The sequence below is a fragment of the Andrographis paniculata genome, unplaced genomic scaffold (assembly GCF_009805555.1).
Source record: "Andrographis paniculata isolate CXL003 unplaced genomic scaffold, ASM980555v1 Contig37END, whole genome shotgun sequence".
In the NCBI taxonomy this organism is placed as follows: Eukaryota; Viridiplantae; Streptophyta; class Magnoliopsida; order Lamiales; family Acanthaceae; genus Andrographis; species Andrographis paniculata.
The window spans coordinates 5,888,210-5,912,214 of record NW_026137570.1 but is presented as its reverse complement, the minus strand read 5'-3'; the positions used below and the strand labels follow the sequence as shown (position 1 = coordinate 5,912,214).

Here is a 24,005-nt window from a genome sequence, read left to right as displayed (position 1 = left end):
TATTATTTCTTAATCTACTACAAAAATCTCAAATGACAGAATAAAAGGAGTATATATTATTAAATAATTAATTTTTTCACAAATATTATATCGAATACTAGCTCATACCAACTTATTTGTCCAATATTTTTATTTTCATTCATTTTATTTTATTTGTCTTTTTTTATTAAACTATATTTTAGTTACATTTTAAATTTTATAATTAATATTTTTTAAATTTTTACTTAAATTAATTAGTTATTTTAATTTTAATATATAATTATTTATATTAGTATGTAATAATTATTTTTATTAATATATTTCTTAATTATTTATTAAAAATTAAATTAAGATTCAAATCACCATATCAATATTTATTAATATTTATTAATGTCACATTAAATAGCTATTAAAATCAAAAAATTACTATACTTAAAATCCTAAACCTCAAACAAACATTTGAATGTTTGGGGATTGGACTGGATTTACACTATTCATTCAATTTTTTTCCCCTAAAAACATCAAATCAAACACTTATTTTTCATTTTTTATATTATACTAAAAATTAATTTTACATTCAAAACATCACATCAATACTTATTTATATCATATCATACAACTATTCAAATTCAAAATTTTTACTATTCAAATCTCAACTCAAAATCCAAACCCTGCAAATCATTTTTGAACGATTCGGTCCGAATTAAACTCTTGTAATAAATACTCGTACTCCCTTGTCCACGGGATGTTTTAGAATTTTGTCGTAGATTAAGAAATAATAGTACTCATTCTGTCTTAGAAATAACACGGAATTTAAGAAATATTGATATTATATTGATAGTTGGTAAAAAGTATAGATAAAAGACTTTTTTTTGCCATTTTTAAGTGTATTAATGTAAAAAGTAGCGGCAACTATGTAATAATAATAAAAAAGTAATGGTAGTTTTACGGTGATATGATTAGTTATGAAAATAAGACCATTGTTTTAGGACGAACAAAAATGGTAAACAAGACTATTGTGTTGGGACGGAGGGAGTATTTTATTGGTGAATAGAAATGTCTAAGAGATTTTAATATTTTTTCATTTGACTTTTTGTATAAAGTAATTGTATGTTTAATGATATGTTTATAATTTAAGTAAAATTAAAAGTATTTTGATATTAGTGTATGATTACTTTTTCTAAAATAGGAAATAATACTTTGAAATAGAACAATCGAAAATGTAAAAAAAGTATTTTGAATTAGAACGGAGGGAGTATAATTTTATACTTTCTCAGTCCCACTTGAATGTATTCTTTTAGATTTTTTTAATTGATTAAAAAATAATAATATTTTATTAATCAGTAGAAGTGTTTAAAAATATTTGATATTTTTTTCTTTTGACTTTATGTATAAAATAATTGATATTAATGTGTAATTACTTTAAATAAAATAGAAAAAAAACTTTTGAATGAAACAAAAAAAAAATGATAAAAATAATAATTTTAGTTGGGACATAATAGAGAATATTAATAAAAATATTTATTACTTCCTCAATTTCATAACAAATGATATCTTTTACTAGGATACGATATTTAAAATAATAATAATAAGTTATGATTTATTTTTTTATTTTTTTTAAGGGGTATAATAATTTTAAAATAAGAATTAATATAAATAATTTAAAAAATTAGAATATATATTTAAATATTTTAAAAATTATAACTCAGTAAAAATATATAAAATATAGATATTATTTTATAGATAAATAAAAAAATATTTGTTTATTTATAATTAATATAAATTAATTTGATAAAAGATGGAGACTTATAGATATGAATAAAAAATATTTATTTATTGGAAAACATATAGAAAATAAAGACGTTTTGAATGAGTTATACAATATATGATAATATGTTATAAAATTAATTAATTTAAAGTATATATATTTCTATTTTGGGACATCCAATTACAAAATAAATATTTCATTAATTACCTCACTTTTTTCAACAAATTCTCTTACTTTACATCACATCGTTACTTTTATATCAAAAAACAAGGGCAAAAATATTATTACACTACTTTTAACTACCCACTATAATTAAAATATTATTAAGTAATTGTATATTGTATATGTGGACGGAGGGAGTATCATTTGTTACGAGATTAAAAAAATATTATTTTACTCGGAAGTACAAAAATACAGGTTGTTTGCTTTGTGAAAATTTCTCAATATTTTCTACAAAAATTAATATATTACACATTTTATAGGATTATTTACACAATTTTTTTATATTTTACATAAAAATAATAATAATAATAATAATAATAATAATAATAATAATTTCCATTCGAAAAAAAAACAAAACAAACAAACCCGTAGTCACTCAATATACAATTTCTTTTTAGATGTGGATCTTAGTGTAAAGTTAATTTTTATACCAATTTGAATATTCAAATATAAACTATACATTTTATAGTAAATAAAACTACTGGTTGGATTGATTTACAAAATAAGCAGAAATCAAAAGTAGAAGTAAAAAATAATTTAATTTTTTATTTGAATAAATTATTATAAAACCATTTTTTTTATATAAAAAAAATCAGCTTAATTTTTTTTTTTTTTTTTTACTTTGAATAAAAGTTAATGCAAATAGGTATAAAGTATTTTTTTTTTTCAAAAACAAAAGCCAAAGTCTTCTGCCAAAAATCAATCCAAAAAGAGTCTAAATACTAAAATTTACAATATTTACATCAATTTTAAATTAGATTATAAAAGCAAAAAAAAAAACTTAGCACACAAACTATCCATTAAATATCATTTAAATACAATAATATTACTTAAATACTACATATCAAATTAAATTATGAAAGCAAAAAAAAAAAAAAAAAAAAAAAAAAGAAAACTTAGCACATAAATTATCCACCAAATATCATTTAAATACAATAATATTTCTTAAATTTTACATAAAAAAGTAAAAATAAATATAAATATTTCAGATAAAGAGAAAAAATATTATTATTTAATTAATATATAAAGAATTATAAATATATTTATGAACAACGGAGAAACTAAAAAGAAGGGTGTGTTGTAATTAAGATTTAGTAGAGAGGAAGAAGAGAAGCAGTGTGAAAGTAAGGTATGTAGATAGATAGATAGAATAGGGACGGTCGGGTCGGTCTGTATATATGGAGAAAGCATTTAATGCCAAGGGGCGTTGGGGTTGGGGTGGGGGTGGGGGTGGGGGTGGGGGTTGGGGTAAGGGTAAAAGTGAGTCCCCCATCTATCTATTCCCCTATCCTATAATCCAGTTTTGTTTTGTTTTTTTTTTTTTTTTTTTTTTTTTTTTGAGAGTTAATTATGCCATAATATTTAGATATAAAAATTTAAAAAATAATTTTATTTTAATATTAAAATAAAATAAATAAAAAATAAAATATTATCAAAAAATTATAAGAGAATTAATAATAATATTGTGAGGTAAATAAAAATAATAATATCAAACTAATTATTATTTGATAAAATAAAAACATTAAAGTTACGAATAAATAAAATTATCTATTATAAATTATTCATAAATTTAAAAATAAAAAATAAAAAATGACATAGTTATTCTAGACAAAAAAAAAGTAGTTTTTTTGTTCGGAATTTGTATGATACTTCTCGCGTCTCAAATCAAATAGATCATTTGAAATTTTATAGTAGATTCGAAAATAATAGTATTTTATTAGTTAATAGAAATGTGTAAGAATTTTTGATATTTTTGCTCTTTGACTTTATGTATAAAGTAATTGTACGTATAAACGGTGTAATGATGGATTCCATCTCTCCGCTTCTAAAAGTCACATTTATCTTTTACGTCATTGTACTTACATTAAAAACATTCTTATATTTGTATAATTTTTTTTTTGTAGAAATCTCATTTTATAAGTATTATAAAACGCTAATGGAAGTATTTTGGCATTTTTTTTAATTTATACTATGTTTTGATATAACGATTAATATTCAAATATCAACACGCAAAAAGTAAATGAGACCCTTAAAGCCGGACGAATGTAGTATTTGTTATTTAAGTAAAAGTTAAGAGTATTTTGGTACTAATGTATAATTACTTTTTTTTCTAAAATATGAATTATATACGTTGAAGTGAGATAGAAGAAAATATTAAAAATGATTCAATTAGGACTAATGGAGTATTGTTTTGATACAAATATTAAAAAAATTATTCCCTCCGTCCCATAACAAACTATCAATTTTTCCATTTTAGTTCGTTCAATAACAAAGTATCAATTTCTTTTTTTTTAGTAACTGTACAATCTACCTAACATTACAAATATCCTTACAACTTACAATATATTACACAACCATTTACCTTTATATCACACAATACGAATAAAGTTATTTTAGTCATTTCTACTTTATTCCTACTATAATCCAATATAATATTAATATTTCTAATATTCCGTGCAAAAAACAAACGGATACATAGTTACGGGACGAAGAGAGTATATGTTTCCATCTATCAAATTATATATATTTTTTGTTCACGATATATATTTTTATTTATAAAATATAATTCTTACACATTCTTTAATTTGTAGTATATTTTAATATTATACCTAATTAATAAAAAAAATTGCAACTACTTACACATTCAATTTTTTTAAAAAAATTCTTCTAACTTCGTCAATTTAGTTATATACTTTTCAAAATACTATTCCGTTTGTCCCATATTACCATGCAATATTCTATTTTCAGATTATTTCACATATTTTGCAATATTTTTTAAAATATGAAATGATAAACTCCCTGATAAAAATACACAAGAGCTTATTCAATCATATCACCCAAATGTATACATATTTCTCTCTTCTATCATATCATTTTATTTTCAAATTATTATATTTAATACTTCCTCCGTTCTATAACTATAGTCTGGGTTGTGTTTGACACGAGATTTAAGAAATATCGATATTATATTTATAGTAGGTAAAAAGTATGGGTAAAAGATTGTTTTGCCCTTGTGTCCCTTGTGAGTGTATTAGTATAAAAAGTAGTGATAATTGTGTAATAATAATAAAACAGAAAGGGTAATTTTATAGTGATATGGTTATTCATGAAAATGAGACTATTATTTTGGGACGAACAAAAATGATAAATAAGACTATTGTATTGGAACAGAGGGAGTACTATCCACTTCAAAAATCCAATGTATCACACTATGTGGAACAGAGAGTATTAATATATATTATAATAAACCAATATACTATTATATTTAATCCAAATGAACATATATTTTGGTGAATTAAAAAAATACTATTTCCGTCCCACATACTGTCTCTGTTACACTGTAGGCACTGTATTTTAGGAGGAGTGTAATTAGTAGATAATTAAGAATGTATTAATAAAAATAATTATTTTATAATATAAATAATTATAAATTAAGATTAAGATAACTAATTAGTTTAATTAAAATTTTAAAAAAAATTAAAAAATTTAAATGAGATTAAAGTATATAATCATTTTTCAAAAAAGAAAAGTGACATGGGTAGACATGGTATGTGAACAGAGGGAGTAGTATTTTTTTAATATAACAATAAAATAGGGAAAAAGATAAAAAATATTAAAATTATAAAAAATATTAAATAATTAATAAAAAAATAGTAAAATAAGTAGAAAAAAAATGCTCATGTTAAGAATATTATTTTTCATTTTATTTATTAAAAAAATATTATTATTTTTTAATTTAATAACTGCATTATTTATCTAATATTATAAATATTTTTATAATTTATAATATATTACATAAATATTATTATTTTCATAGTATACAATATTAATAAAAATATTTTTATTTATTTTTATTACAAATTACAATATTAATATTAAAAAATTTAAATACAACACAAGAAATAATATTCTTATTTCGAGGCCAAAAAAGTAACATAGAAATAAATTACTAATGAATTTAATCGGCAAAAAAAATAAAAATAGCATAATAATTCTTCCTTTCCTCTCCCTACTCCCCTTTAAGTTTCCGTACCAACGGCTCACCGCCATTTCCCCCTCTCCTCTCCTCTCCTCTCCTCTCTTTCTATATAAAATAATAATAATAATAATAATAATAATAATAATATTATTATCTACGTTGTTTCCCATACTATGTGTAAATTATAGTTTCTATATATTATAAGATAAATTATTTTTACTAATATATTTTTAATTATTTACTAATTACACATTTTTTTAAAGTATCATGTCAAGAGTGTACCAAGACATTTATCACTAAATTTAAATGTAACAGGGCTTAATTACCTTACCTATGTTATTAGTATTATTTATAACCATCTCCTCTTAATATTGCACGCCTATCATCATCTATTTACAACCATTTTAAACGTGTGCTAATGGTACAAATTGTAATACCAGAGATGTTTAATTAATTTATCAAGGAAGAAAAAAAAGAAAAAAGAAATGGTGAAATTACACGCAAAATAGAAATACTACTACGTTCTAAATTTCTAATTATAAAAGAAAGAGAAAGTAATATATATATATAAAATAAAAATATATCTGTAATCATATATCTATATTGAAAACAAAAAATAACACAGTTTGTGGGCCCACATTCTTGTCCGAATCCCCCCCACCCACACCCCACAGTAACCCCACCCGTCTAAAAAAAAGAAAAAATTAAAAATCAAGAAAGAAAATAATAAAGAGGGAGAAAAAGAAGCCATATCAAAGTCTGTCTTCACACTGAGAAAACCCCCAAAACTAAACACCATTTCCTCTCTCTCTCCTCTCTCTCTCTCTCTCTCTACAGAGGTTCGATTTCATTATCAGTGTTGCAGAACATCACCAGACAGACGACCAAGGAGAGAATCTATGCCCGAAATCACAATCCATGGAGGAGAAGAAAACTCACACCCAAACCCCCTCACAAACGCAGAATTCCCCCACCCTCCCCACACCGCCACCGCCACCGCCGCCATTATTTTCCGATCAGATCATAAATATTCCGGGCGGCGGGTTTTCCTCGACTCCGACCACCTCCCTATTCGACATACCCTCCGATCATCACCACCAGCAGAAGCCCTCCTTGGGATTCGTCGACGTCCTCAGCAGCGTCCATGATTTCACCATTCCTTCATCCATATTCGACGATTTGCTTCAGAACATCACCGCCCCTCTCCATTCGCCGCCCTCCGCCGCCGCGCCGGAATATTATCACGAGGCGGCGAATGCTCCCGCCACCCCTAATTCCTCCTCCATGTCGTCGTCTTCGACGGAGGCAGCTGCCAACGACGACCACAAAAAGAATGAAATCACTGCAGAAGGTGAAGGTGAAGGAGAAGGCGATGGAGACGAAGAATCTCAGGATCAAGAAAAAACCGCTAAGAAAAAGTAATTATTTAATTAATTAATTAATTTATCCTTAATTCCATTTCAATTTGTTTAATTAATTAATCAATTCCCAGTGCTGTGATCGGAGACCATTAGGGCCGGGCCGTGTAATTTTCTTGTGCTTTAAAAATTTCTGTAAACTAATTAGGATAAAGATCTTCCAACAAAAAGGTTGTGAGAGGTAAGTAGATCTTGTCGATAATAATGGGGATGGGGTTTCTGTTCTTCATCATGATCTGATTACTTCGAAAAGAAAATCCAGTACGCAGATTTGATGCCTCGTATTTTAATTTTGTGCCCTTTATGTATACATACACACACATATATATATATATATACATATGTCGTCCGATTAAGAAAAAGGTGATTTTTTGGGTCTTATTTATTTCTTACTTTTTAAAAATTTCTCACCAGACTGAAACCCAAAAAGAAGAACCAAAAGAGGGCAAGAGAACCGAGATTTGCGTTCATGACAAAGAGTGAAATCGATCATTTGGATGATGGATACAGATGGAGAAAGTACGGTCAGAAAGCTGTGAAAAACAGCCCTTTTCCAAGGTATATTCACACTCATCGATCAAATACATACATACGTGTATATATATATATATATATATCTTAGGGGTTTTCAGTCTGTAAGAATGATGAGCTTTGGGGAGCTAATGATTTCGACGAGCTAGCTAGGTTAATTGTTGTGAATAATAATAATAATAATAATTATTGCCAAATTGTGTTCTTATTTTTTGATTTTTGGGACAGTGTTTTTAATCAATCAAATTGATTTATTGTAGGAGCTACTATCGTTGTACAAGTACAGCATGTGGAGTGAAAAAGCGAGTTGAAAGATCCTCTGAGGATCCATCCATTGTTGTCACAACCTACGAAGGTACACACACACATCCCTGCCCCATCACCCCCCGGGGCAGCTTTGGGTTCCTGCCGGAAACCTCCATGTTCGGCGGCGCCGCCGGATCACTCCGCGGTGGCTCCGCCGCCTCCAACTTTCTAATTCCCCAAATACTCAGCCACCATCAGTATCATCATCATCATCAGCAGCAGCAGCAGCAATTAAGACAGCCACAGGTGGTTATTCAGCAGCAGCAGCAGCAACCCTATTTCCATAGCTTGAATAATCCGCCGTTGAGTTTGATCAGCACCGGTAATAATCCTACATTTCCTCCTATGTTTCGGGAAACACCATTTTGCCCTTCGTCGTCTTCTTCGGCGAGAGACCATGGCCTTCTCCAGGACATGCTGCCATCACAGATGTTGAAGGATCAGAAGGAGGAGTAGAAATTGAAATTAATTTTTAAGTTACTATACTGATATGATCATCACATGTTGATTAATTAATTAATTAATTAATTAATTAGTAAGGAGTTTGAATTATTATTATTATTATTATTACTATTAATTGTTTAATTAATATATTGCTTAGATTAGTAGCTAATTATTAGATTCTGTATATTTTTGTATTTCTTAATTTGCAGCTGACTTGGGAAAGTGTGGGTTCTTTCTTTACATATAGAACCCATTTCATATTATATATATATATATATATATTTTATTAGAATTAATTAATTTCAGTTATTTATTACTCTCCTCTTAGTTCATGTATTTTTGGTGTAGTTTATTGTACTTGATTCAACCTTTTTCTTTTTACTTCAGTAATTGTGATAATTAATTATAGTGTGTGTATTTTTAATTATATTTTTGTGTATCATCAGATTCATTAAGTATATGATTGATTGGTCTTCTCTGAGAAGCTAAGAAATGCTGTGAGATTAGCTAGGGTTAGGGTTTTCTTGTTTTCACTTTCAGGTTTAAGCTTTTGATTTTTAAATTTCTTGATTTCTCATGAGCTTAAGAGAGGGGGATTTGATGTTGATATTATTGGCAATGATGTATGTAAGAAATAAATGTTGTTAATTTTATTTTATTTTTATCTTTTTATCATCATTTCAATGTACTAAATGATTAGTATTTGCATTTTGCTGCAATTGATGAGGGAAAGTTGAATGAAAAATCTCATCTTAATTTTCTTGTATAGCCAGAAAAATTGGTTGACATGTGGAGGGAACTTGGGTGTGACAATTGTTAATTTTATATTTTGATTGAAGAATCAAGAAATTTGTGGGGAAAAAAAAAATAAAATAGAAGGGTTTTTAAGTTTTAATTGTAATAGAAATGTTTGAAATAAGTGTTAATTTAGAGGGAATAGGATTACTAGTTAATTACTATATATATAGCAATTTTAAAGAAATATAAATCAGATACACTTATCCAAATATCAATACCCATAATTACTTCTTACAAATATTCTTGCAATATTAACAACCTTTGATGATACTTCCCATGAGTTTTTTTTATTAGCAAATTTTAACAAAAAATTAAGCAAATTTGGTTATGATAAATTGCAATAGCATAAAGAAAAAGAAACCATGTAGCTGTTATTCCTACCATAATAACTAAATTTAGTCAATCATATTTACTTTTGAATATAAATATAAAGACCTCTAAATTAAATTTAAATCGTAGCTAGATCATAGTGAGTTATTTATAGAAGCCCTTATGATCATTAAATTAGCTACATTTCCTTACCTAAAGGTCATTTCATCAGTTACATAATATATATATATATATATATATATGGCCAATAGTGTAATAATTAGATTAATTAGAACCTCATAAAATTGTTTCCATCTTCCATTTAAAAAATATTGTGCCTCCAAAAAGAGAAATTGGAGAAAAAGGTAGAGCAATAACAATGAAAAATTTATTTATTTTTACTCTTATGTATATATATGTGGATTGTTAATTAGTCTAAAACTATAATGTAATTATGAATTAACTACATCTAATGGTGCATAGAAAATGATTGTTATCCACCATAACTACATATAATAATAAAAATAAAAATAATTAAGTACTAGCTAAATTTCTTACTTTCAAAACTTAATTATAAAATCGTGCATGCCTCTTGCATATAGATATATAGGCATTAACCATATTTGTGACAGGGGACCAAACTATCTTAGCTTCTTTATTTTTTTCCTTTTTTTTTTTATCTAAATAAATAAATCTTGAGGGTACAAAATTAAAATATGTGGTTATTAATATTACACAATACAAAAATTAAGTAAGAAAACCATAGTGTGCTAAGGAACAATTTAATCACATTCCGTACATCAGATTAATAGCTAGCTAGCTATATATTTGTTGACAAACATATATATATATATATATTATTAGATTATTTTATATTTGAATCGAATCGAATAATTTAGTTCATCGTTAATTGCTATGTTATGATGAATACTTGTCGAAGAAGTCGATCGATTAATCTAATTTCGAATATCTTGGGGGATAATAATTCAGTGACAAGACATTTAGTGTTGCTATTAGAGCAAATTATTGAAAAATGCATTTAGGGAATAAAAGAATTATTATTGTTATTATTATTGTGCGTGGAAAAATAAAATTCATAGATTATATATATAGTGATAAATAATTATATTAATAATGTGTGACAACTTAATAAGGTTAAGATTCCTCCACATTAATAAAGCTGACATAAAACTACTTTATTTTTTATTTTTTATTTTTTGTGTGTGTGTGTGTGTTAAAAACAGGATGAGTGGAAAATCTACAAATTCCAAAAATGCAAGCAAAATAAAGTGAGTAATGGAAATATTTGGAGACGACAACCATGCAAAGGGAATCGGAATGGACAAAAATTTCTAACTGTAAAGAGGTGTGAATAATAATATTCTTTGCCAACACCAGAAGCATTATATTGTAATATTTTTGTATATATATCTTCAACATGTCTGGAAATCAAAATAAAAAATAAAAAAATAATAATCAAATTTTAATTGCTCAATTTATCTCTTCTACAATTAATTAATTGATACAAATGGTGTGGAAATGTGTAAATGGATTACAATGTTAATTTATTAATTAATTATTTGGCAGTCAAATTAAGGGTTGTTCACCCCTTTTAATTTAATTAAATAATTAGTGTAGCCTATCACAAAGATTGGGAATTGAGTCAGGTGGGAAATTAAACTTGCAGTAATATATGTAAAAAAACATAAATTAAATTGAAGTCGTAAAGCCAAAATTGCTGGAAAGTTTACCTGCTTATAGGGAACAAACAGAATATTATGCATGAGTTGCTGCATGCTTCAATTTTGCATGATCGAAACTTTGTATTTATTTATTTTTATTAATGATTTAACAGTATGATTAATTTTAAGCATCTTTTACCAGCTAGTTAGTGTTAGTACCTAGCTAATGCATCTTGGGAAATTTTTATTAATTAGGTGAAAAATATATATATATATATATATAGAAAGACTATAAATTATGTACTACTGGTCTTTTAGGCTATAATATAATATTGAACCCTTGTGGAGTAATTAATCTAATCAGGCCCATTGGGCCTGTGAAAACTAAACCCACAGGCCCATAATTAATTTTTATCGACCCTAGTTTGATCAAGGTCCTAATAAGCCTCATTGGAAACATAGAATAAAATATTTTCAAGTACTATATCAATCAAGATCAGCAATTCTCATTGATGGTAATGAATTACAATTCTCTTCTAATGTCTATTTTGTTTCTCAATCATCAAATGTCAACTTTAGAAGACATTTTCGTAATTCTCTCAATTGAATTTACTAAAAAAAATTTAATTTATTAACCTTTGTTGTCCCTCGAATTATTTTCGAAGACTTAGCGAATTGAACTAGTCGAAAATTTATGGGTTCTCCGACTTCCTCAATAAACAATCTGAAACGTAAAGAATCACTCGAAATTGAATCAAGAAAATAACGTGTTGTTTGAAAGGTAAAAGAGAATGAAAAGAATGAAATAAAATTGGAATTCAAGGAAAGTTTATGGTAAAGAAAATTGCAAAAAAAGAATTAAAATAAAAATAATCCAAAGGAATAAAAGAATGATTAAAAATTCTAGATGTGATCTAAGCTGGAAAATCTCTACAGACAATGAAGGAAGTAATAGCAAAATAAATCAATCAAGGAAGTAAAAGAAATGTTGGATAACCGGTTGATCAATAATTTATTTAGTCGATGGAATTTAATTTATAAATTAAATTCATAATTTTTGAAACAATTATTCGGTGAGTTGAAATGCATATAGATTATATAATAGGTGTCATAATGTGGTTCATGCATATAATACATAATAAAAAAACACAAAAATATTTTATTAAACCCGAAACTTAAGAAAATAAATTTAAATAGACCGAAATATAGTCATAATGCACATAGTTGCATGCATGAAATTAATGCACTCTAGTGCATGAAAAAATTAAATTAAATGCATGTATTTTGCATGCATGGAAGAAATTTGCATATATTATTATATATGCATAAATTTTAATTTTTTTAATAATGGAATAAATGCATGTTAATGCATTTGATGCATGCAAGTTATGGAATTCAAACCAATTTGAATTGGTGAACGTTTGGTCAGTATATACCAAAATCAATCAATTCAATTTTAATTGGTTTTGAATAAATTAAAGTTTCCCCACTTGTACATGCCTATATAAAGGCCTCGGTTTTTTCATTTGAAAGAACAAAAAATCATTCTTTCTCCCATTCTCTCTAATATATATATTTTATTTGTTTCCGGCGATTTCTCCGTTAAGATTCCGATCAATATTCCGACCTTTTCCTTTCTATTTAAACCTCTGACATAGTAAAAGTTCTCCTCATTTTAGTTCGTTGGAGTTTCGAAATATTGGAGTGTCACCTAATTCGGAGACAAACGTCGTTTCATCTTTGAGAACGTTGCGCCACGAACCAGAGGCACTACCGGGGGTCCTCGTTTTTACGGAGAGAGGTTCTACCGTGACTCGACGTGATTATCGAATTATTTTGATAAAATTATCGTGATTATCAAATTTATTTTGATAAATTGATTATCGAATTTATTTCGAAAAAATTGTTGTGATATCGAATTTATTTCGATAAAATTGTTGTGATATCGAATTTATTTCGATTATTATATTCTTGCAATATAAATTATTATTATATATCTAACAATCGTAGAAATGAATATCTATAGATATAATGCAAGAATGGTGGCCAACGATTAATATGGCAATATCATGGATGCTACCGGAAATCAGATCATATCATTGGCCGGTGTCGACCTCCTTGAGGTATCGACTAAAGACGCCTACGTACCTAAACGGGATCAAGCCATACGTAGTTCTAGATACAAGCTATACAGTCTCAGTAAAGCAAACAGACAAGACCAACTAAGAAGATGTTATTTTACTTAACATCTATAACATCTGCGTTGTATATGCTACAAGCACGTGTCTATAGACTGTCTAATAAGAAGAAATTTAATCATAGTTCTCACTTAGTCGAGACGTCCTACAGGACTTATCGTGACTTCAACGTTGATAATCTTGTAAATGTTATATACGAGACCAGTTATGTTGTAATTACGAAGGCATGTTCATTGATACCGGTGCCACGTGCCATATCTTTTTTTTACAAGGCAAGTTTCTCGACTTATAAAAAGATTGAAGGAAGAAAATTATGCATGAGTAACCATGCCTCTTCCGAAGTCAAATGAGTGAGAACACCTGACATCAACAAAAACCTCATCTCATGATAACTACTGGTCAGACATAGTTTTAAACTAGTCTTTGTAGCGGATAAATTTATTTTACTAAAATACGACATGTTCTTAGCTAAAGGGAATCTTTCAAATAGAATGTTCGAATTGAATGTAATGGTAGTGCGCCGAGCACCGAATGACAGTTACAATGCTTCTTCTTTCTCGTATTTGGTTGAGTGTTCTAATTTATGTCATTGTAGATTAGGACTTGTTAATCTAAATTCTATAAAAAGATTACTAAATCTCAATTTACTAAATATTAAAGAAGTGAACACCCAAAATAAATGATAAGTTTGCGTGGAGGCAAAAATGGCTAGATTAACATTTCCTTCAGTTGAAAGAAATACGGAGCAATTGGAATTAATTCACACTGATGTGTGTGATTTGAAATTTGTGCAAACTCAAGGTGGCAAAACAATACTTTATCACCTTTATAGATGATTGCACAAGATATTCCTATCTTTACCTGTTAAGAGAAAAATGAGAAGCATTAGAAGCCTTAAAAAACTAAAAAAATGAGGTGGAAAATCAACTAGGCTGTAAGATTAAGGCTGTTCGTAGTGATCAAGGTGGCGAGTATGTAGTTTCATTTGAAGAATTATGCAACGGAAGTGGCATAATTCATCAAACTACGGTTTTATATTCACCTCAAACGAATGGAGTCTCAGAATGCAAAAACAGAACTCTTAAAGTAGTTCAGGACTACCCCAAAACTTGTGGGAGGAAGTAGTTCTAACTGCAAATTATATTTTGAACAAAATTCCATTTAAAGGTAAGGATGTGACTCCTTATAAATTATGGAAAGGAAGAAAACCTTCATACAAATACTTAAAAGTGTGGGGATGCCTGGCGAAAATGAAAGTACTGCCTCCGAAGCAAGTCACTATTGGCCCGAAGACGGTAGATTGTGTGTTCATTGGATATGCACTGAATAGTAGAGCTTATCGATTCATAGTTCATAAGTTGGACATTCTTGAAATGACCGAAAGAACTATGATAGAGTCGAAGAATGCAATATTCTTCGAAAATATCTATCCGTACAAAGAAAAGATCTAGCTCAATCCTAAACCCGTAGAAAATAAACTACATGGTGAGAAAAGAAAAATGACGACTACTCTTGATCAAGAGGTTACTGAACCTCGTCGTAGCAAAAGGACTAGAGTTGAGAAAACATTCGGTCCAGATTGTGTTACATATATGTTGGATAATGAACTGACACCGATCAAGGAAGCCTTTTCTAGTCCGGATGCCCCATTCTGCCATTGACAGTAAAATAGAATCCATCATGCAAAATAACACGTAGGGTGTTAACTGATCTACCGAATGTTGTAAACCTTTAGTGTGTAAGTAGATTTTGATAAAGAAATACAAAGCTGATGGATCTATTGATAAGTATAAAGCCCGACTTGTGGCAAAGAGCTTTAAACAAATAGAAGGATTTGACTTCGTCGATACTTATTCACCGGTAACCAGGATAACATCCATTAGTGTGCTTCTTTCGATTGCTGCCTGCATAATATCGAGATTCACCATATGAATGTGAAGACTGCCTTTCTAAATGGTGAATTAGAGAAAAAAGTATATATGGAACAACCTGAAGGGTTTGTCAGTTCATGGCCAAGAGAAGAAGGTGTGTAAACTTATTAAGTCTTTGTACGGACTGAGACAAACACCTTTACAATGGCACTTGAAGTTTGATAATGTAATGTTATCGAATGGCTTCAAAATTAAATAATGTGACAAATGTGTCTACATAAAATAAAATCCTACCTGATTTCTAATGGTATGTCTATATGTAGACGATCTTTTAATTATGGCGAAAAAAATTTGCCTAATTGAATAAGTTAAACGCATGTTAAGTAGGAACTTTAACATAAAAGACATGGGAGTCGCTGATGTGATTCTTGGAATGCGAACTCTAAGAAATGACGAAGGAATTGTGCTAACTCAGTCTCACTATATTGAGAAAGTATTGAAAAAGTTCAATGCTTTCGACAATACTCCAGTAAAAACTCCTATGGATCTAAGTGTTCACTTGAGCAAAAACCAAGGTTATCCTGTTGCTCAAGAAGAGTATGCCAAAATACTTGGGAGCCTTATGTACTTAACTTATTGTACAAGGCCTGATTTAGCTTGGCCAATAAACAAACTGAGCCTCTATACTAGCAATCCAAATCACGATCATTGGAAAGCGCTAGTGAGAATCTTGAGTTATTTAAAATATATTCTTGATTTTGGCATACACTACAATAAATATCCTCTAGTACTTGAAGAGTACTACGATGCTAATTAGATATCTGATACGAAAGACTCGTTATCGACAAACGGATATGTCTTTACGATCAGAGGAGGAGCAGTTTCGTGGAAGTCCACGAAACAAACTTGTATAGCTCGGTCCACCATGGAATCAGAATTCATTGCTTTGGATAAATCCGGGGAAGAAGCCGAATGACTTAGAAATTTTCTGGATGATATTTCATTTTGGACAAAACCAGTACCTCAAGTTTTAATACATTGCGATAGCGAAGCTGCTATAGAAAAGGCTAAAAATGGAAGCCGACATATCCGACGCAGACACAATACTGTGAGACAATTGATCACTAGTGGAGTTATAACTATTGACTTTGTAAGGTCAATAGAAAATCTTGCGGATCCGCTAACCAAAGGGTTACATCGTGATCAAATGTTCAAACTGCTAAAGGGAATGAGTCTGAAATCCACAAGTTAAGAGACAGTTACAGAGGTAACCCAACCAAAATCACTTGGAGATCCCAAGCTTTGGTTCAATGGGACAACTAAGCTGTAATTTTTCGGCACGAACACTCAATCTCTATTCCCTGAAAAGCTACGAGTGTTATGAAGTGCAAAGTGGTGAGGTTGAGTCACTTATTCTTAATAATCCTAAGAGTAGAGTTGGATACTTTAAGATAGGATTACCTATGTAAATGTGAAGTGAGGGCTGTTTCAAATGAAATACTTATAAATCCAAAGAGGTGATCCATGGCTTAAACGGATCAAAACGTGTACTACAAAATGAAGCTGAGATAGCGACATGTCAATATTATTGACTAAGGTGCACACCAAGGTGGAATAGTTCAATGCATCGTGTCAACTAGGCCACCGGTGCAGACAATGATATTGACTAAGGAAGGTTCAAAGCCACAAACTACCTATCCTGACGTATCAATATCTCTAGAACTAAGTGTGTCTTGTCCTAATTATGGACATTTCCACTCATGTGGGGGATTGTTTGATAATCGGTTGATCGATTATTTATTTAGTCGATGGAATTTAATTTATAAATTAAATTCATAATTTTTGAAACCGATTATTCGGTGAGTTGAAATGTATATAGACTATATAATGATTGTCAGAATGTGGTTCAGGCACATAAATGTCGGTAAGCCACAGTCGAGCGCGGCTCACCCGAATCTACGAATGTGGTCGTGGGTTGAGAGATTAGACTTGGGCTTGATGAATATTAGACTTGACGAAGTCTATTATACATAATAAAAAACACAAAAATATTTTATTGAACCCGAAGCCCAAGAATATAAATTTAAATAAGCCGAAATATAGTCATAATGTACATAGTTGCGTGCAAGAAATTAATGCACTCAAGTGCATACAAAAATTAAATTAAATGCATGTATGTTGCATGCATGGAAGAAATTTGTATATATTATTATATATGCATAAATTTCAAATTTTTTGAATAATGGAATAAATGCATTATGCATGCAAATTATGGAATTCAAACCAATTTGAATTGGTGCACGTTGGTCGGTTTCTACCAAAATCAATCAATTCAATTTTAATTGGTTTTGGATGAATTAAAGTCTCCATACTTGTACATGCCTATATAAAGGTTTCGGTTCGTTTCATTTTAGTTCGTCGGAGCTCCGAAATATAGGGGTGCCACCTAATTCGGAGACGAGCGTCGTTTCATCTTTGGGAACTTTGCGTCACGAACCGAAGGCACTACCGGGGTGTACTTAATTTTACGGAGAGAAGTACTACCTCAACTCGACGTGATTATCGAATTATTTCTAATAAAATTCTTGTGATTATCAAATTTATTCTGATAAATTGATCATCGAATTTATTTCGATAAAATTGCTGTAATATCGAATTTATTTCGGTAATTATATTTTTGAAATATAAATTACTATTATATATCTAACAAGAAACCAATACACTTTTATTGAATTTCCAAATTTTAATATTTGAATTATTTGGACTTGCATTTCTTAACTTAAACTATCCCATAAAATATTATTTAAATAAATTGCTCTGGGCTCAACTATCCACTTTGATGGACCGGGTTTGGTGGATTTTCTCTTCAGCCCAGATTGAAGATCGAAAAATTAAATTAATTCTATTCCAAAAATAATTTTAAGATAACAGTTCTTGAAAAAATTATAAAAAATCTAAGCGAGGCAAAGAAAGAGTCCAAAGGGTTAGGAATTTAAAATAAGGCCCAACTAAATGAAATATTAGGACCTAGATTTGTCAGGAATATGGGTGTCAATTCGTGTTATTGGGTCATGTTCGTGTCGGGTTAAGTCATGAGGATAATAAAAAACTATCAGCCCGAACTCGATCCGAACCCGAAATCTGACATGAAACCCTAGACCCGAATACGATACGAATTCTTTCAGGTTGGGTTCAGGACCTGAATTAGTTTCAGGTCACCCGAAACCCGAATAAACCCGACACGAAATAGATCCGAAAACTTAAAAAAAATTAAATTGACCTAAAAAATATCATTTTTATTTTAATTTTTATATTATTTTATATTTAAAATAATATAAATATTATAAATTAAAATAATAATAATAAAAATTTCAGGTCAATCCGAAACACGAAACCCAAAATCTAACCTGATTTTTATATTTTAGGTTATCAGGTCAACTCGAAACACGACCCGAACACGACACTAATTTTTTCCGTTTCGGGTTCGGATCGACCCGATTTTTTTCAAACTCGAACCTAAAAAATTTCAGGTCGAACGGTTCCGTTTTTCAGGTTGGGTTTACTTTTGACACCCCTAACCCATGTATTCATAAAAAAAAAAAAAAAAAAAAAAAAAAGACGAACAAATCTTGTGTGATAATTATCATATATTGTATTTTATGTGTGCTATATATATTTAAGTATGTTGCAGCATTGTTCTAAAAGTTTTGATTTAACACAGGAACTCTATACCTTATACACACATATATATATATATATATATTATCATATATGTACTTATATATAATAAAATGCAGTCCATTCTTTACTATTTCATTATTTTATTTATATATATTTTTTAACATATATAGATATAATATACTTCTTCCGTCTCATAACAAAGTATCTAATTTTCTATTTTAGTCCGTCTCATAACAAAGTATCCATTTCTTTTTTTAGTAATTGTACTTTCTATCTAATATTACAAATACCCTTACAACTTACAATACATTACACAAATGTCATTACCTTTATATCACACATACTAATAAGGTTATTTTAGTCATTTCCACTTTATTTCTACTATATTCCAATATAATACTAATATTTCTAAAACTACATATAAAAAGCAAATTGATACTTACTTTTGGGACGGAGGAAGTATATAGTATTAAAAAATAATTAGAATAAGATAAAAGATATACTCCTACGAACCCGCAATAAAATTGTCATTTGGTTTTTACTTTATTTGTACTTAACATTAAAAGTATCCTTATATTTGAATAATTTAGTCGAAAAATATTATTGTATTTGTATTATAAGATACTAATAAACGTATTTTTGCCTTTCTATCTTGATTTCTACTGTGTATTGATATAATAATTAATATTCAAATATCAATACGCAAAAAAATCATAACAACTTTCTTGCGAGACGAGGGAGTATTAAAATTTTATATATGATGTATTTGTTTGGATGTTGATATTTTGAATTTAAGTTTTGCAATTAAATTTGAATATTTTTTTTAGGATATAATGAGTGTTATGTAATATTTTCAACGTATAATTAATTTTTTTATTAAAAATAACAAAATATTTAAAAAAACTCCAACGAAGGAAAAAAAATAATTTTCAATAATAATTTTTTTTTTTGAAAATTTTAAAATTAACCCCTCTTTCATCCGATTCTCATTCCACCTACATGCGTATTATGCGCTACATTTATATGTATATATATATTTAAAACAAAAACAACTTGCACGACCGTGCAAACACCCAAGAAATCATTTATTTGAAATTTATAATAATACTAATTTAATAAAATATATACCATATGTATATCATTTTTTAGATAATAAATTTTTTTATAATATAAATAAATAAAAATTAAAAATATATACGTAGATAAAATACAATTTTATAATTAAATTATATTATTGTTAATTTTAAAAATTTAAATTTAATACATATTTATATTATTATATTTAGTACTCATCAAATTAATCAAAACTTCCAAAACTCAAACAAAACGTACACACTAAAGCAACCCATAAATTAAAATCTATTTTAAAATTCAAACTAAATCCAAACTCATTTTAAAATTCAAATTAGATCCAAAATCAAATTTAATTTTTTCAAACCACCACGGTAAAGAAACACACCTTAAATAAACTGTACACACGGCTTTGGTGGCTCAACATGCATGCATGATTTCTGTCAGAATCAGACATGAAATATATACATATATATCTATATATCTATATATGTATGTACGTGTTGTTATTCTTAATTTTCATATCCATATATATATCCATTCAACGTAACCTACACATGCATTCATACAATTGATTTGAGCCCTATATATATATATATATATATATATATCTATAGTAGTACGTAATTGTGGCAGTTGCTGCCTGCCTAGTGTACCAACGCCATTTGACCCGATCATCAATGGAACAAACTAATTACTTAATTAATATAGTAGTGTGAGGATAGACAGGGTTTGTTTAGATAGAGATTTTTGGAAGTTTTTTGTCGGGATTGGGTCAACTCAAAGCTAATATGATATTGTCCGAAACCAAGGACCCCCACCTTGTACCACCCACCACCACAACCAATGCCCAATGCCACCCAGTCCACTCCACCATCTAACCGGGCTCTGATACCACTGTTGGGACTGGGTCGCCACCGAGTCCACTCCACCATCTAATCGGGCTCTGATACCAGTGTTGGGACTGGGTCGCTACCCAGTCCACTCCACCATCTAACCAGGCTCTGATACCACTGTTGGGACTGGTCAACTCAACACTAATATGATATTATCCGCTTTGGGCTGAGCCCGTACGGATTTGTTTTTGGATATTCTCCAAAAGGCTTCATACTAGTGGAGTTCACTTGAGACTTATAAAGTGTGAAATATTTCTTCACAGCTTCCGATGTAGGACTTAGGTTTGCACCCCAACATTTTTAAAAATTTAAAAAAATAAAAAAATTAGTATTTGATTTGATGTTTTGAGAGAAAAAAGGAAAAATATTCGATATGATATTTTTTGAAAAATAAATAGTATGGAATGAATGAAAGTGTATGGTGCAAACACAGCAATAGTCATCCATCCATACATGCTTAATTAACTCAACTTTAGATCACTATTTATGGCTTTGCTTGTGGATTAATATTATATATATATATATATATATCTCAAATTAATCAATAATAATAATAATCAAAATCAAAATCAAAATTAAAGATGACGTATATATGGAATCACATGACACGGCATTAGGTGAACAGCTAAAGATATGTCATTGACTACGTCGTCTATATATACATGCATCTCTTCTTCCAATTACTATTCCAATTCCAATTCCAATTCTAATTCTAATTCTCTCAAAAATTAATTAATTACTCACCAAAACATATCTTATCCAACATATATATATATATATATATACACATTCATATGGGTAGCTGCAGGCACTGGTTATTACCATATTCTGCGGCCTGCTGCAGTTTCTGCATGTTGATCCTCTTGCTCCAGTTAATGTTTTCAGCAGCAAATGAAACGACGACAGGCAATTATAGCAATAATAATGTTATTATGTTGAGCTTCGGATTGTACGTGGATAGCTGTCCTGAGGCAGAGCCAATAGTGTTTTCTTGGGTGGAAAAGGCCGTCTCGGAAGACCCCAGAATGGCGGCTTCTTTGCTCCGCCTCCATTTCCACGACTGCTTCGTTAATGCAAGCAAATTAATTAATTATATTATTAAATAGATTCTTTCTGACTTTTAATTAATTTATTAATAAATTAATTAATTGTAGGGTTGCGATGCGTCGGTGTTGCTTGATGACAGTGAGAATTTCATGGGAGAGAAGAGTGCAGCTCCAAACGCAAACTCCTTGAGAGGGTTTGAGCTGATTGATGCCATCAAAGCTGATCTTGAATTTCTCTGCCCCACCACTGTCTCCTGCGCCGACATCCTCGCCATTGCTGCGAGAGACTCCGTTCTTCTCGTACAATTACTACATACATATATCATCTTCAATTTCTTCTCTCTCTCACTCTATACATATATACACTTGTTTGGTTTACTTCTGTTTTTAGATAAATAAATAATGCGGCATCTTAACAAGTTAAACTTTACTCAGTCATTTATATCATCTAACACATTATCAGAGCTTAGATTTCGAGTTTGAGTCCCATCGTCTCCTATTTGTTGTTCACATACAAGTTCCATTTGGTGGCGTATCCTAAGAGTTTAACATTTTAAGTGAGTCGGACATTTATATAATCTAACACGCTGATACTGATAGTCGATAATCATAATTAATTGATTATCTTTTAAGTTAGTTGGTCATTTATATAATCTAGTAACACTGATACAGACAGTCAATCATCATAATTAATTGATTACATTTTAAGTGAGTCGATTATTTATATTATCTAACAACACTAATACTGATATTTGATCATCATAATTAATTGATTACCTTTTAAGTGAACCAGTCATTTATATCATTTAACAACACTAATACTCATAGTTGATCATTATAATTAATTGATTACCTTTTAAGTAAGTCGGTCATTTATATCATCTAACAACGCCTATACTAATAGTCGATCATCATAATTAATTAATTAATTATCTTTTAAGTGAGTCGGTCATTTATATCATCTAAAAATAGAACATGGATACTGATAGTCGATCGTCATAATTAATTGATTAACTAATTAGTCAGGTGGGCCGGGATGGCAAGTGCAGATGGGGAGGAGGGACAGCGTGAGCGCGAGCAAGACAGCAGCCAACAACAACATTCCCGGTCCGAATTCCGACGTCCCGACACTGCTGTCGAAATTCCAGGCCGCAGGACTCTCTCTCCAGGACATGGTCGCCCTCTCCGGCGCCCACACCATGGGCAAGGCCCGATGCTCCACCTTCAGCGCCAGGATCGCCGCCGGGCCCCCCGACGTCAATCTCGAGTTTCTCCAGTCGCTGCAGCAGCTCTGCTCCTCTCAGGCAGACGGAAACGCCACGCTGGCAGATCTCGACCACGTCAGCCCCACGGCTTTCGACAATCAGTACTACGTTAACCTTCTGTCCGGCGAGGGCTTGCTCGGCTCCGATCAGGCGCTGGTCGCCGGAAGTGATGAGACGCGGGCCATTATTGAGGCTTATGCTGCCGACGTCGGGGTCTTCTTTGAGGGTTTCCGACAGGCCATGGTGAGGATGGGAAGCCTTGTTCAGCTGCAGGAGGAAGGACAGATTCGGACAAACTGTAGGGTTGTCAATTCTTGATCGATTAATTCATTTCACCTCCGCTCCGACCCGACATCACATCAATCAATATATATATATATATATTATATATAATGCATGTCCTCTATCTGAAAAATAATATCTATATATATATATATATGTAATGAAATGAAATGCTTGGTACTATAAATATCATGCATGCAGGTTGTTGTTAAATGTGTTCTGGCCATGGTTTATAATATATGTAGTCAAGAAGGTATTT

General features: G+C 29.7%; 2 protein-coding genes across 2 annotated transcripts; both read left to right on the top strand.

Annotated features, from left to right (window-relative positions):
- Positions 1–6,718: 6,718 nt before the first annotated feature.
- Positions 6,719–9,238, top strand: LOC127250206 (WRKY transcription factor 23-like). Its single transcript, XM_051273365.1, has 3 exons — positions 6,719–7,366; positions 7,781–7,924; positions 8,158–9,238. Exons 1-3 carry the CDS (start codon positions 6,867–6,869, stop codon positions 8,657–8,659), a joined length of 1,146 nt encoding a protein of 381 aa, XP_051129322.1. The 5' UTR covers positions 6,719–6,866; the 3' UTR covers positions 8,660–9,238.
- Positions 9,239–21,947: 12,709 nt separating this feature from the next.
- LOC127250169 (peroxidase 40-like) lies at positions 21,948–23,782 on the top strand. The gene is made up of 3 exons (XM_051273328.1): positions 21,948–22,226; positions 22,308–22,499; positions 23,222–23,782. Exons 1-3 carry the CDS (start codon positions 21,948–21,950, stop codon positions 23,780–23,782), a joined length of 1,032 nt encoding a protein of 343 aa, XP_051129285.1.
- The last annotated feature ends 223 nt before the right edge of the window (positions 23,783–24,005 follow it).